This window comes from Microtus ochrogaster, chromosome 8, assembly GCF_000317375.1.
Source record: "Microtus ochrogaster isolate Prairie Vole_2 chromosome 8, MicOch1.0, whole genome shotgun sequence".
In the NCBI taxonomy this organism is placed as follows: domain Eukaryota; kingdom Metazoa; phylum Chordata; class Mammalia; order Rodentia; family Cricetidae; genus Microtus; species Microtus ochrogaster.
In genome coordinates this window covers 32,958,043-32,973,475 of record NC_022015.1, presented here as the reverse complement: position 1 = coordinate 32,973,475, position 15,433 = coordinate 32,958,043, and the positions used below count along the sequence as shown (strand labels likewise).

The 15,433-nt window shown below is 49.5% G+C and overlaps 1 protein-coding gene across 2 annotated transcripts; it reads left to right on the top strand.

The window, feature by feature from the left end:
* The first annotated feature begins 10,400 nt into the window (after positions 1-10,400).
* Ventx (VENT homeobox) lies at positions 10,401-11,681 on the top strand. 2 transcript variants are annotated; one of them, XM_005351456.1, is made up of 2 exons: positions 10,401-10,644; positions 11,284-11,681. In XM_005351456.1, the coding sequence occupies exons 1-2, from the start codon at positions 10,431-10,433 to the stop codon at positions 11,679-11,681; spliced, it is 612 nt and encodes a 203-aa protein (XP_005351513.1). In that variant the 5' UTR covers positions 10,401-10,430. The 2 variants fall into 2 exon arrangements, with proteins under 2 accessions (XP_005351513.1, XP_026636931.1); XM_026781130.1 differs by having other exon boundaries at positions 10,431-10,705; positions 11,256-11,442.
* Positions 11,682-15,433: the final 3,752 nt, after the last annotated feature.

The window sequence follows — 15,433 nt, the reverse complement described above, 5'->3', positions numbered from 1 at the left end:
CAGTGAAGGGGACCCTTTCTCAGCCTCCGAGCCCTCATGTGCATGACAAAAGCGCCGGCGCGAAAGCTAGGCCAACGCGAGCCCGCGGGGCTCTACTGCAGGCGTCCTGTATCCTAGGCTCTCCCTTCCCTTCACCCTGGGCCTCCATACCCTGGTAGGAAAACCGGGAAGAACCTGAGTCAGATCCATCTTGCTGAGCAGTCCTCGGTCTGACCCTCCAAGTTGGCGAGATCTTAAAGACCAATGTTTTCAGTTGCAAAGATTTGGGTTAAGTCTTTTGGGTTGGGCCAGGGGCCATATAGCTGCTATAGACCAACTCGAATAGGCATCTGCCATGGCTATCCAAAGTTTCTTGCATCGACCATCCCCTTAAGGACAATGCAAAACTTTGTTTTCACCCAGGACAGGGTCCTGCTTCCATCCTTGTCCGTTGCTCCCACTCACTGGCCTCAACCATCTCCAGCCAGTTGGAGCGAGCATATGAGTCTGTAGGGATCTCTCCTCCTCAGGTAATCCTTGACCATACCACACATCTTGCCTTGCCTTCTTGCCCGGTTTTATTTGCTATCATTGCCAAACAGCTTTTGAGGAAGGTCTCCCACTCTGCCCTCACTTTGTGAGGCCTCTGTGGAGAGCAGTTGGGCCTCACTTGACCTCTTGATCACCTTTCCCAACATCTGGCTTCACAGGCTGCCTAGGGTGGGTACAAGCAAGGTACCTGCCTTTCATTCAGCTCTTATCTGAATGACTCCAATTTGGCCATTCCTAGAATTGTAGGCTATGGCTCTAGAGGCCACCATAGCCTTGTTTTCTCTTTCAAGACAGTGTTTCTCTGTGTAGTCCTGGCTGTCTTGGAACTCACTCTCTCGACCAGGCTATCCTGGACCTCAGGGATCTGCCTCTCTCTCTGTCTCCGAAGTACTAGGATTAAAGGGGTATGTCACCATGCCTAATGATGTCCTTGTTTTAAGACAAGACTTGTATTCAATTTGGTCTTCCTGTTGATGCTGACTAGAGATAACTAGAGAGGCTGCTGCTTTATTATTATTCGGGCTCAACCTCAGCCAAGCTAGTGTTGCCTTTTGTATTCAATCCTACTCCAGATGAAGTAGGCAAGGCTGTACACTTGCCTGTCAGCAGGCATACTGTGCACCAAACCTGTGTGCTGGAGCCCCAGGTCCCTTGGGGCCTACTGTCTGCAGGGATCAAAAGTCAGGTTCTGAGCTAAATCCACTGTGTGTGGCCTCCCAGTGCCTGCAGAGATGCGGTTGGGCTGCTGACAGGATTAAGCCGGATTACATGGTCCCCAGTGGGCTGATGCCTCTCTGCATTGGCTGGCCCAGACTGCTGAGGTTTAGAGTATAGGAAGCAGGAGAAGGCGAATGTGTGTAACCCATTGGCCCTTGCTTTTCTGCACACCATAACTCCCTGCCCAGGTCCAAGAAACGGAGAGGCAGGCAGGGCTCTAAAGGCCACATCGTACCTAACTGACTAAACTTTTTCTTTATCCCTTTGCACTTACGGTCTCGCTTTGTAGCTCAGGTTGGCTTACAACTCATGATCCTCCCGAGTTCTGGGATCACTGGCAAGGATCATATTTGGCCTTCTTTGTAAGCTTTCTACTTATAAAGTGCATTGCACAGCCAAGCATGGTAGTGCACCTAAGCTGAGACAGCAGGACAGCCTCAAGGTCTAGGCCAGTGTGGGCTATATAGCAATTATCGGACCAGCCTGGGCTATATAGCAATTATCAGACCAGCGTGGGCTATATAGCAAGACTGTTGTCATAAAACAGCAAAGAAATCAAGGTGTGTTCCTCTCCATTACATGGCCAGTACCTTCACAGGGGAGACTATGTAACATCCACAATACTCATCTAACTCCTTAAATCCTGATATAACTGACATTTGGACAGAACCTAGCTAATGCTGGGCCTAGGGTTTGCCTTTGTGACCAAGTCAGTGCAGGACTTGGGACACAGAGAGACCCAGTAGGTACAGGGGTCCAAACTGGATACTACTTCCAACTTCAGTCACAAACACAGACTGGGCTGAACCTGAAACCTGCACTTGTTTCCTGCCAATCATGCTCAGGCCTAACTGTGCAGGGCTCCCAGGCAGCCCCAACTTCTCTGCATATAATATCCACTTGGGGCTGTCGAGTAGGGAAGAAAGTGTGCTTCCCTCAGGATGGAGAAGGAAGCAGAGTCCACGCCGCAGGGTTGGAAATGACCAGAGTGAAGGTTGTTTTTGTTTAAACTATGGGTCTGACATAGGAGAGGCTTGGCACACGTGCTACAATGTAGTATTAGCTGATTCCAGTTTCCCTGGACTTTAGGAAATTCCAGTAATGAGATTCCTACAGTCCAATGAGTACACTTGAAAAGAGAAAAAAAAATGGACACTTTATTTTCTAACTCTGTTAAGCTGCTGGATCCTCTAACCTGGCTGTGGTTTAGAAACACTTACAGCAGAGCAAAGCCACCTGCTTCCAGACCTGAAAGGCATAGGGGGCATGTTGCGTTTGCCCAAGTAGAATTAGGGTGGCAAGTGTCTTCCGAGGCCTTTGGGCAGGGCTGAGCAAGCAGATGCCACCTCTGGATATGAACAGCCAGGAACTAAATAAAGTAGGCCAGCACCGAATGGGGCAGGACGGAGAACTAGGCTGAGGTCTGATTTAAGTTTCAAGCTTGGAATCCTGGGTCCCCTCCCACTTAAAAGTCTGCTAGGGGTCTTTTTGCTAGAGGCAATGCCTGGTCGCCATCCCTGCAAGGATACGCTGAGGCTCTGGGGACAAAAGAGATCAATTCCGGGGTCTCCCAGCAGCCAAGTGACGCCGCGGTCCTTGAAACGATTTTCACAGCCGGGGAAGCCAATTGTATTTTCCAGCTCATTAAGCGGCGCACAAAGAGTCTGGCGGCCGGCGGCTCGGATTCCCCAGGTCCCACCCCGCCGGAGACGGCCGTGCTTTGTCCGTGCAGTGTACCGCCTGTTTATCCAGGCCCTTTGAACACTGCCTTGCGCGGCGGGGCCGCCTGGGAGAATCCTACTGGACCCGGAACAATGCGCGTACAGCCGCCGGGCAGTGATTAAAGGGGCCGGACGTTCACAACATCTGGCCGCCGCTGGGGGCGCGGCCGTCCGCGCCTCGGGACGCCAGCGAGATAGCAGGGTGCAGTGGTCTCCAGGGATTCTCTCTGTCTCTCTCTCTGCACAGCTGGAAGTGGAGCCAGGATCTTAGTGCGTGCTGGCTGGTGGAGCTAGCTGTGGCAGGCAGCTGTTCACCCCCTTTACCACCTCCGTGTAATTTAGCAGGGTTGGCGGGCGGGAGGTGGGGGAGAGATCAGGCGCCTAAAGACAGGATGGGCTGGGGAGCTCCCTTGATAGTGTTGACAATGAGAAGGATGAATGGAGGAATGGGATCTCTAACCCCTTCTCACCCCATTCTGAGCTGACCTAAGGGCACCTCTCACCCACATGTTGATGAGGCAAGGGAAGGATCCACAGACATGAAGAGACAGAGATATCTCCATCTCAAGAGGCCTGCTCCCATCCTCACTTCTCAAGATACCTAGCTGACCACCAGCACCCTTAACGCACAGGACCAACCAATCTCTACCAGGATTGCACTTCCCCTGGCCTGCAGCCTGAGAGATCTCATACCCATCTGGCTACAGGTTTTGATGTCCCTCACACCTGGATGCACAGTACTGTCTGTGTGCAATGGTGGAAGGTTTAAGGTAGTCCTTTGTGGTCCCCATGGTCTTGCTCCTGAGATTCAAGGAGTCAGGAGTAGGATAGAGTTAAGCCCAGGCTGGGAGCTATTGACTGTGAGAGCTTCGGGAGTTCAGGAATGGGAGGAGCTGTGCTGTCCGTCACGTGGCGGGGTGCATGCTCCTCCTTCCCGTCTGTGAAAGGCAACACTGCTTCTCCGTAGGCTAGGGATCTCCTCTTGGGACTTCTCTCTAGGGATGTCCTAGGCTGCTGCCCTAGTCCCAGCCCCTCCAGAGTTAGGGGTCCAGGGTTGTTACCTATTAAGACCACAAATATGTTCTTGCTTCCGTTTTTCAAGCACTGATCACAATTTTCTTTTTCGGTGCCTCAAAAAAAACAACTTCTCTTTGGGTTTACAGACCCAAGAATAATCCTGACTTTTCTTTTTGTTGTTGTTGTTGTTGTTTGTTTGTTTGTCCTTGTTGTTGTTTTGCAGCACCTGTGTATCAGGGCTGACCAACAAAAGTTAAACTATCTGAAGATATCTAGAGTAGACAGGAGCCCAGCTGGCCTTATTGTGAAGTATTATTTCAACTATGTAAAGATGTGTTACATTTGTTTATGCTGCAGAATTTAACTGTAAAGGTGAGTTACATTTGTTTCTGCTGACCTTGTTAATATGTGTTACATTTATTTAATTACCCAAAGATTGCCTAAGGCCCCTGATAGGTCTAATAAAAAGCAGCCAATAGCTAGGCCAAAGAGGGATAGGCTGGGCTGGTGGGCAGAGGGAATAAGTAGGAGAAGAAGAAGAGAAAAGAAGAGAATGATGGAAAAAGAGAGGGTCACACCTGGGCCAGAAGCCAGGCAGTCACCAGCCAGCCATCAAGACCGCAGGAAAGGGCTGGAGAGATGGCTCAGAGGTTAAGAGCATTGCCTGCACTTCCAAAGGTCCTGAGTTCAATTCCCAGCAACCACATGGTGGCTCACAACCATCTGTAATGAGGTCTGGTGCCCTCTTCTGGCCTTCAGGCATACATGCAAAAAGAATATTGTATACATAATACATATCTAGATAGATAGATAGATAGATAGATAGATAGATAGATAGATAGATATAAAAAAAGACCGCAGGAAAGTAAGATATACAGAAAGAAAAAAAGGTAAAAAGCCCTGAGGCAAAATGTAAATGAAGAGAAACAGGTTAGGTTATGAAATGAAAGCTAGCAAGAAACAAGCATAAGATAAGGCCAAGCATCCATAACTAATATTAAGTCTTTGAGTCATGATTTGGGAGCTGGTTGGTGGCCTAAAAGAAAAAGCCTGCTACACTGGCCCATGGTGGAATGGAGGCTAGGCCGGGCAGAAGGTAGAGCCACAGGGCACAAGAAAAACTGCCCAAGCTACAGCACTTAGATATCTGGGGAGGTCAAGCATCCCATCCTAAAGCTTATGGGGACTCATCACACCTGCTGAGCTGGCATTGTGCGATCCACCCTTCATGCTACCCCCAATGCCCACACTGGGAAGATGGAAACAAATGTCTATTTGCACCAAGAAAGGGGTCACAGACAGATCTAAGGAACTATTCCAATCTAGAGTCTTATGAATAGGGCTGTAAAGGGTTACTTACAGGAATGTGGGTGAGTCAGAGAGTCACATGGCTGAAAAGCCCACCCCAGATGCCATGAAGCAAGCTGCCAGGTCAGACATGCTGAATCTTTCCCAGTAAGACTGATGCTACACAGATTATAAGAGATGGGTTGATCGGGATATGAGAATTAGCCTGTAAGCGCTAGAGTTAATGGGCCAAGCAGTGTTTAAAAGAATACAGTTTGTGTGTTGTTATTTCGGGATATAAGCTAGCCAGGTGACTGAAAAGCCCACCCCAGTATAGATGAGAATGCAACAAAAGTTGCATTTCGGGAGCTCTCTGCTCAACTCGCAGGCAGCTCTGACCCTTGAAGAGTTTCCTGTCCCAGTGAGTATTGCTGTTAATATGGCCCTGAGGCCTGTGGCCACACTGACTAAATCCCCTTTGCTCTGCCCTTCACTCCTACTTGTCTCTTGGCCTGTTGGAGATGAGTGCTCACATACAGTGTGTTGAGGCTCCCAGAACCCCGGTTTTGACCCTAAAAAGACTCATTTACCAAATCTGTGACACTACTGGGAGGTTGTACGCTCTGTGTAGGAGACAGGTAAGGGTGGAAGTGTGTCCTTGTGTTGATGAGGGACAGACCACCAAAGTTTATTAAACCAGAAAAAAAAATCACCCTGGGGAACACAAAGCTTATCAGCTACAGCTGTGACCACAGCCGGAGATCGGGCTTCTGGAGCTGTGGCCATGGGGGCTGAATTTGGGCCTCCTCTTACAGCAAAATCAAGCACCAGGTCAAAGAGATTTTACAACCTTGAAGTCAGGCTTAAAGTCGCATTACATTTCAAGTTTTGCAACTTTGGGTTATAGGATGTTAACTTAGGATGCTCGCAAAAGCCTATAATGGGCACAGCTGCTTTTCACTGTCCCTGAAAGGATGCAAGGCAGAGAGTAGCACATCCGGGGACAGTTGAAAATGAAGGGAATACAAGCAGAGGGTCCCATAGAGACAGTACTTAGAAGCTAACCTTTGTCCCTGTACCTGCCTAGCTGGGAAGTTGGGAGGCAGGAGACAGATGTTAAAAGTTTACCTCTGTCCACATGGCTGCCAGGATGTCTGCTCTTAAGGCAGAAAGTGTTTGTTAAAGGTTAACAGTGGCTGCCAGCTTTATTTTTTATTTTTTTCCAAAATGTGTTTAGGTTCACAACTTTATATTTCTACACTCCTAGACCAGACCCTTTATTTCTATATTTTATTCCTGGACTCTTCGTTTGAAGAAGGCATCTTGTCTCTGATCCCATCCCCTTTTGCTTCCAGCTGTCACTGAATGAAGAGCCTTGCTCCACCACATGCTCCCTCCCATGAGGCTCTGACAGGTTCAGAAACAACAGGACCAGGTGACCGTGGACTGAACTGTTGGAAGCCCTAGCTTAGGTATTTTCTGCTAGTGTCAGAAAGCTGAGTAAGTTCGCAGGAAAGAGGTCTTCCCACAGTGCTCCCCAAGTCTAGCTGGGGTAGAGCGGTTGTGAGCAAAATGCACAGAGGGCCTGGCCTCAGAGAACAAACCCTGGTCAAGCACTGTGGCAGCCCCGCCTGAGAAATCTTAAAAGGTGGACCTGAAAGGACCAGCATGCTTCCAAATGATGCGACTGCCCCAGAATAGAACTCAAGAACACAAAGCTGGTTGTGTGGCACACGCATTTGATTCCCAACACAGAAATGGGGGTGGGGGGTGGGGGTCTGGCAGCTCAAGGCCAGCCTGGTCTACATATCAAGTTCCAGGCCAATTGAAGTGGTTTGAATAAGGATGGCCCCCACAGGCTCATATATTTTAATGCGTAGTCATAAGGAGGTGGCACTACTTGAGAAGGATCAGGAGGTGTGACGCTGTTGGAGGAGGTATGTCACTGGGGGTGGATTTTGAGGTTTCCAAAGCCAATGCCAGGCCCAGTCTCTCTCTCTCTGTCTCTTTCTCTCTGCCTACAGTTCAGGATGTAGCTCTTAGCTACTTCTCCAGCACCATGCCTGCCTGCTGCCGTGCTCCCTGCCGTGATGATAATGAACTAAAGCCCCCGAAACTGCAAGCCAGTCCTCAATTAAATGCTTTCCTGTATAGGAGTTCCTTTGACCATAGTCTCTTCACAGCAATGGAACAGTGACTAATACACCAGCCAAGGCTACACAGAGACCTTTATCTCGAACAAACGAACAAAAGAGGATACAGACTAGATCTGTGAGCACAATGTAAAGGCTGATGCTGCCCACTGTGACATTTACTGTGTGCATTTACTTCTTGCCTATAGAATGTGCTTAAAGCATGAAAAAAGCAAAAAAAAAAATTAAGCATTTTTTAAAATAAACTGTGAAAAAAATTAAGAAAATGAATTGGGGATGGCAATATGGCTCAATTGGTAAAGGCACTTACCTTGAAAGTCTCACAACCAAAATTTGATCCCTGGAATGTGTATAAAGGTGGGAACTGTCTCCACAAACTTGTCCTCTGACCTCCACCTCTGTGCTCTGGCAAATGCATGTGCTCAATCATACAACAGTAGCAAGCTAAGCTGTTTTTTTTGTAAATGAGAAACTGGACAAGGTGGTTATGTCTTTAATCCAAGAACTCAGGAGGCAAAGGCAGGTGGATCTCTATGTGTTTAAGGCCAGCACAGTCTACATAAAGAGATCTTGTCTCAAAAAACCAAAGAATGCTTTAGTGGCACAATTGTTAGGAATAATCAATAATCAATCATGTTTTGATTGGACTAAAGTCTACTCTAGCAGAAGGAACCTACATATGATAGTGCTAAAGTGGCCAAGTACCCGAGACTGGATGAATCATATGCCTAACAGGAAACCCACTATTATTTTTCTGCTAAAGAAACATACAACAGAGGTTGGAAAGATGGCTCAGTGGTTAACAAAACTGACTGCTCTTCCAGAGGACCTGGGTTCAATTCCCAGCACCCACATGGCAGCTCACAACTGTCTATAACTTCAAGATCTGACGTCCTCACCCAGACATACATGCAGGCAAAACACCAATGCACATAAAATAATTTTTTAAAGGAGCATACAACAAAACAACCCCTAATGACATATTACTACACCTATACAGCAGCGCATCACTCGGCCCGCATCAGAGCAGTTTCCTCTTCCAGTGGATGTTAATTAACAAGGAGGTCTAAAGTTAGACAATGTGCAGAGAGAGCTTTTGGAGCACTTAGCCTTAAATAGGATGTCTTTATCAAATCCCTCCTCTCACGGCTCATGGAGCTAAACAGAAGAGCCAGGCGTGCTGGATGACTCCGAGGAACCAGGGTCTTGTAGACACCAGCAGACTGATATGAATATGAGCTCAAGGAGACTCTGACAGCAAGCACAAGACCTGTACAGATTCAGATCAGACAAAATCCGAGCACTGAAAATGGGTAGTGAACACAAACTCCTGTCTAGCCAAGAAGCTATTTGCAATTGATGCTTGCTGGGAATAGGAAGGTTAACTTTCTCCAATGGAGTATATATAACTGGATGTATCTACCACACTCCAGGCCAGGCCTCATGCCCGGGAGTAGTTGGTAGGTCAATACAAAGTAGACTCCACGATTTTTGTGCTATTTTTGTTTTGACCTTTTTTTTCTCTTACTGATTTTCTTTTTTAATTTTGTTTTTGCTACTCTGTTGCTTTTCCTGTTTTTTTGCAGGGAGGGGGAGAGAACATGAAGTTAGGTGGGAAGGGAGGTTGGAAGGACCTGGGAGGAGTTGGAATATGATCAAGTGCATTATACGAAAAAATAGGAAATAAATGACAAATAAATATAAATAGTAAATGCTGCTTTTGTGCTCTAGGATATTAATCAGACTTGATTTCCTAAACCAATCTCCTATATATTCTAAAAACCAAGCCTTGTTTTCTTCCTTCGCAAAGAGGCTGCTGCGCTAGTTTGCTCTGCAGCGTGGGAGAAAAGCGCTGAGGTTTGGAGGACAAGAATCACCAGGATTGAGGAACTCTGTATGGCCTTAGTTCCACCTTTCTCGAGCACAGAGAATCCTCAGCTGATGCCTTCGAAAGCGATGGGGAGGTTCCCACCCTGCTTGTTCAGTTCAGGGGAAAACCGCATCACTAGAGACCCTCTCCGGTGGCCTTTCGTAATCTGCATCGGCAGTTTAGCCAGGCAAACACAAGACACCGGAAGACTACAATGCACCCAGTGTCCAGTTGAGAACTCCAAGCTTTGAGCAGCTGAGGCGCTTGCATCCTGAGCTCCATCTTAGCTGCATCTAAGGCTAGTAAGAAGTCTGCCTCCACCACGTTCCCTTGGGCTCTGCCTTCAGGATCCAAGACATTTCTCTCCAGCCGGTTACTGGCCCAAACTGGCACGCAAATGCAGCCCTTAAAGTTTCTAATGGCTCGGAAAATGTTTGGAAGCCCCAGAAACCCAAAGAAAGACCCGAGACTAAAACACCACAACTCGGCCTCAAGGGATCAGAAAACAGAGTCTTGTTGGTCACATTCGAACCCCAGAGTACAGAGAGAACGCTATGACTAAACTAGTCCTGAGCCAAGTTTCTCAGCAAGAAAAGCAGCCGGTCAGCCCCATTACGCGCCACTGTGGGAGGCGAGAGCCCGAAGCTCCGCTCTGCCTAAGCGCTTAGGCTTGAAATCCGAGCAAGGTCAAGAACTGCTGCCTAGACGGGTGGCTGCACCGTATGCGCCCACGCGCTCTCCAGTCCTCAGCTGAGGCCATCTCTTCTTCGGTGCCTGGGTTCCCCCTCAGCCTTTCCCGCAGGAGGAGCTCGACAACCGCCCCCACAGACGGCAGTAGGTTCCGAAAGCCCGATATGGGTGCGACGATGCCACTTCAGGTCTCGGGGCACTCGGTTCCCAGGCAGCAGCCACGCCCCTCCCTGTCGGTCCCGCCCCCGAAAGCAGTGAGTCCAACCCGCACTGAGGCCCGCACATCGACTGGAACGACCATTGGGTAGCGGCGCATGAAAGCGGCGCCACCTTTTTATAGAGTGCAGAGTGGGCTCGAGAACCACCCAGACCTGGCAAAACAAACCATCGCTGCGTCCCGCGAGTACCAGCCGGGAGGCTAGCCCTGCATCCGCCATCCCATGCATGGCCCGGGCGACACTCGACATGAACATGGAGGGGCTCGGAGCACGCGGAGGGGGCCACATAGGGCACGGACCACTCCCTTTCAGCGTCGAGTCACTACTGGAGGCTGAGCGCGAACGGGGCTCCGAGCCTGGGGAGCTGGGGGAGGAGAGGCCGCCGGGTGCCTCGAAGCCCGGAGCCTGGCCCCCACCGGTCATGCACACGTGCCCCCCACGTAAGTGCTCAGTGTCCGGGTCCCAGGCCCTGAAAAACGCGCGCGCATTCAAGGCAAGGTAGTCCAGGGGGCGATGCGCGCTGTGGCCCCGAACTTAATTACTAATCACTAACCCGTCCAACCCAAGTGCAAACTGGTGATGGGTTAACTAGTGATGGGAGCCCGACGTTGTGCACAGGCCCAACAGCCACGTCCACGTCTCTTCCTGGGCGAGGTCCGCAGCCCAGGACAGACACCCCTAATGCTTTTCCACTCCGGGTCGCTCACGCTTCTGCACCCCTTACCCACTTTGCATATACTAGCGACAGCTAACTAGTCTCCATATAGCCCTAACTCTACTCATCCTCAGTTAATTGCAGCCGCCTCCCGCCCCAGCTTTTTTCCAAGTGGCCAGTCTCCGGTTGAAAGAGGTCACCGGTTGAGAAAGCAGACCGGAGTCTAGAGCGCCCACTAGACCCCCCCCACTTCCCTTCCCCCTTGCTTTGCTTATCCACGTGGCTTTGGAGACCTCGTTACGCTGAGCGGAGTGGTCACGGAGCCACGGAGCACCAACCTTCCTGGTAGAGGGCGGGACAGTGTCGGGATAGGGGTGTGCAGCCAGGGTTTGAGAGCTCGCTCTCTGTTTCTCTTTCCTTTCAGGTGTCCCCAGCCCTCCACCCTGCACCCTTCGCAAACACAAAAACAACCGCAAGCCACGGACGCCCTTCACCACCGCGCAGCTGCTGGCGCTTGAGCGCAAGTTTCACCAGAAGCAGTACTTGTCCATTGCTGAGCGCGCCGAGTTCTCCAGCAGCTTGAGCCTCACTGAGACTCAGGTCAAGATCTGGTTTCAGAACCGCCGAGCCAAGGCCAAGCGGCTGCAGGAGGCTGAGCTGGAGAAGCTGAAGCTGGCAGCCAAGCCGGTACTGCCCGCGTTTGGCCTGCCGTTTCCGCTAGGCACCCAGCTGCACAGTTCCGCAGCTGCAATCGGCGGAGGTGCGGTTCCCGGGATCCTCGCCGGGCCTGTTGCGGCTTATGGCATGTACTATCTGTCTTAGCCCATGGAACCAAGTCCTATTCTCTTGGGCTCAGATCTGTGCCACAACGCAGCCCGCTGCTGATGCTCCTGGTGATTTCTGAACTTTAGGTATCCCTTTTATTTTAGTTTTTCGTTTTTTACCGTTCATACCGTTTATGTTATATTTGGATGACTGGAGCCTATCTGTAGGCATCTTACAAATACTTTAAACCTTCCTAAAATCATGGTCACGCTAGTCTGTTTTCTGAAAGACAGTGAACACAGCTTCATACAGTCCCTGACATGGACAAAAGTAGATCTCCCTACTTCGTACAAAACTGCACCTAAGACTTTAGAGGCTCTTTTGGACTGGCATAAAAAATTCCATAAAAAAATTAAAATAAAAATGATACGGTAGGACTGCTAAAAAAAAAACTTAGAAATTATTCTCACTCTAACTAAATGTGGTACGTTGTGACCAAACGGAACTTTTACACTTGTTTTAGGTTTTTCATCAAATGCTGCATGGGTGGGAACACGGGGGAGGTGATATGCCGCTGGCACCAAGCACCCAAATAAGAGACTGGAGGACTGTGGCTGCCACGCTGAAGGCAGTGGGCCACAGGGAGCAAGCTTTAGCCTCTTGCTGGCAGGTGCCCAACTAATAGAAGACACTGAGGATTGAGAGAGAGCCTTGCTGTGGGCACAGTAGGAGGCAGGGTTGCTGCCAGTGCCAGAAGCCCCTGCAATCCTGGTGGCCTTAGAAAAACGGTGGGCTTGTTTAGGAATCTGGACCCCTACCTTTATTTGAGGCAGAAAAACAGACCATCTGAGCTTTTCTGTCCCAAAGCCCCTGTAGGATTCTCATCCCTGTCACTGAGGCTCTTCGGGTACCTGTCAATGATCCTGATAAAACCTGCGACTGTTTCCACAATCTCAAGATTTAAGTCTGGAGTGTGCCTGGGGCTCACAAAGATCCTCTGGGGTCACAGCCTGGACATGGACAAATCCCTTCCTCCAAATGCTGCCTTAGAGCTGGAGAGGAAGAACAGGGCTGCAGAGGTGTGCTGGCTGTGTGCTCATGAGAACTGGGAACTTCACAGTGATGGTCTTAGGTTAGGATGTTCTGGTAGGGAAGAGGGGAAACACTGGGCTATGCCCAGCAGCCCAAGCCAGAACAACTGCTCCAGAGAAGCTGCTGTCCTGTGACCTTCACTGCTCTGCCTGCTCCAAATATGAGAGATGATATTGCATGGAATTGCCTGTTGGTACCCATTGACATTCCTCAGTCCTGTGTCTCTTGGAAAATGGGAACCAGATAGGTTTTTGTTTTCTTTGTTTTGACACAGATTCTCACCATGTATCCTTAACTGACCTGGAGCTTGCTGTTCTCCGGGGATGGCCTTAGACTCACAAAGGTTCACTTGCCTCTGCCTCCCAAGTGTTGGGATTAAAGGTGTACACCACCATGCCCAGCTATGTGATTTTTTTTTAAAAGTTAAATGGCTCAGTTTGGGGAGGTCTCAGATGCAGAGAGTGGAGGATAGCTACAAGGGAGAGCAGGTGCGTGTGCAGAACCCCTCAGCCTAGCCTGCTTAAACTTAAACCCAGTCCTACTGCCACTCTCAAAAGGTCAGAGAGAGACCTTCTCCTGGTGTATAAATACTGATGTGCAGAGAATCCGGTGTTAGGGTCCTGAGATCTCACCCAGCAAATCTACTTCTTGGAAAGCAGACCTGGGACTACTTGTGTAGCCCAGGTTAGCTTCAGACTCAAAGCAATCCTATCTCAGCCCACCGAGTCCTGGGATTACAAACATGAGCCTCGACTCCCAGCCAGGCTGTTGCCTCTCAAGTCCCATCATTGCTTTAGTTCTGCTCTCAAATCTGAGGTACTGAGGGGCCCTGGGCAAACCCCCAGCATATTCAACCACAGCCAGAACACTGACGGTCCTGAAACCACAGGAAAGTGAGCACCAAATGTACAATCCAGGAAATCAGGGGGTGCGCTGCTTCTTCGTAGTGGAGCTCTATCTGTGTGGCAGATCTGTATCTGCTGGCCAAGAGCATGTGATGGCATGGGCCACCGAGGGCTGAGTAGAAACTGCTGGGGGGCTAAGTGGCCAGCTTGCTAGTTTTTCTCTTTGACACAAAATAACCAGCCAAGAATATTCTCCCCCAGATCCTTTGAATCAGTCCAGTTATGTTCTGGGTTCTCAGAGTCCTCCTCCTGAGGGTGGGCATGGCTCTGGTGGTCTAGCAGGTGGGATGTATTCAAACCTTTACGTCACCTCAGCAGATGCTCTTCCTGTTGCCCAGCCGTGTTTGCTTTTAGGACAAGACTGAGGCACACTGACACTTTTTGGGAGGGAGCTGCATAGAAACCAGTCTTCTTACAGGATGCAGACTCCTGGTTCCAGCCATGACCTGAAGTTGTACAACCCACGGATCGAATCCTGAATTCAGATAGTATGTCTTCGAGATCAAGGCCTTTAAAGACCAGAAGTGGCCCAGAGCCAGTTGTGAAAGGATTTCCTTATTGTGACAGTGCAGATGGTGGCCCTCTGCCATTCAGCATCTTTTGGATAGACTTCTGAATCCCAGAGTGCTGGCTTCCAGTCTGAGCCCCTCCAGTTGCCAGTTCAGGACCACTGAGGGTGGACTTGAAGAGCCTACCCTGCTTTTGGAAACTTGTGTCAGGGAGGCCACTGTTCAGGGTGGGCCATGCCTCTCTGGGCTTGAAACAGACAGAGCAAGAAATAGAGAAGCAGTGAAATGATGTGGACTCCAGATGACCTTGGGCAAAGGACTGGACTGTGACTTACCCATCAAGTATAAGTGTCTCATCTTTCCCATTAGAGTGACCTGATGTGTTGGCTGTGTATGGGTGGTCAGAGTATTTATTGCCTGAGCTCTGTGAAACAGCCCTGAGGTCTTTAAGGTCAGGATCACCTCCAATGGGGGGAGCCAGGGCTCATGGACCCACTAGCTCCCAAACAGAGCTAGGGCTCGCTACCCATGTCAGCTTTGCACCCTCTGGGTCTAAGAGGTGTGGCTAAGGCCTCCAGCACAGTGACCTGAGGACATGGGTACTGTGCTGTGGACCACTCAGGAGGTGGAGCCTAGTCAGTCCTGTCGGTGTTTCTAGAAGGGACTCTTTAGACCTGACTAGCAGACCCTGGATGATGTAAGAGATCTGGAGGGCAGTTCCTCCTCCTGGGGATTTCTGCACACCATTTAAGGACAATGTCAGCTCTTCTTGCTTGAGGAATGGTGAGGATACTTCACCTTAGTAACGTAAGCCAGGTGCCGGGGAAGAGCAACTGTCTTCTGCCTCTTTGCCCTTCCAGTCTTCTCCAGCTCCCAGTCTGGTGGTGTTATTGGGAAGCCTTTGACTCAGTGGGTCCCAGTTTCCCTGAAACACTGTCAAGATTGCTGTGCACTTTGCACGAGAGTCTGCTAATCTGATCCTTTACTTTGAAGAAGTATTGTCTAAATATACACAAGTTTTGCTGTTTATGATTGTCACATTACATTCTACATGGTATTTGATTGTGTTATTAAGAAAAGCTCATGCATTAAACAGAGATGGTTGATAATAGAGAGAAGTTAAGTTCCAGAGATGGTCAAAGGAGGGAAAGAAATGTCTTCACATTTATAATGTGTGTGCTTTAGAAAACCAAACCACACAACCACAACATCCCCTAAACATTCAAGGACTGTTTGTTGTCTTTGAAATGTTCTGAGAAGAGTCATGGGCTCATCTCTACTATGAACATACCTGTTTTTTTTT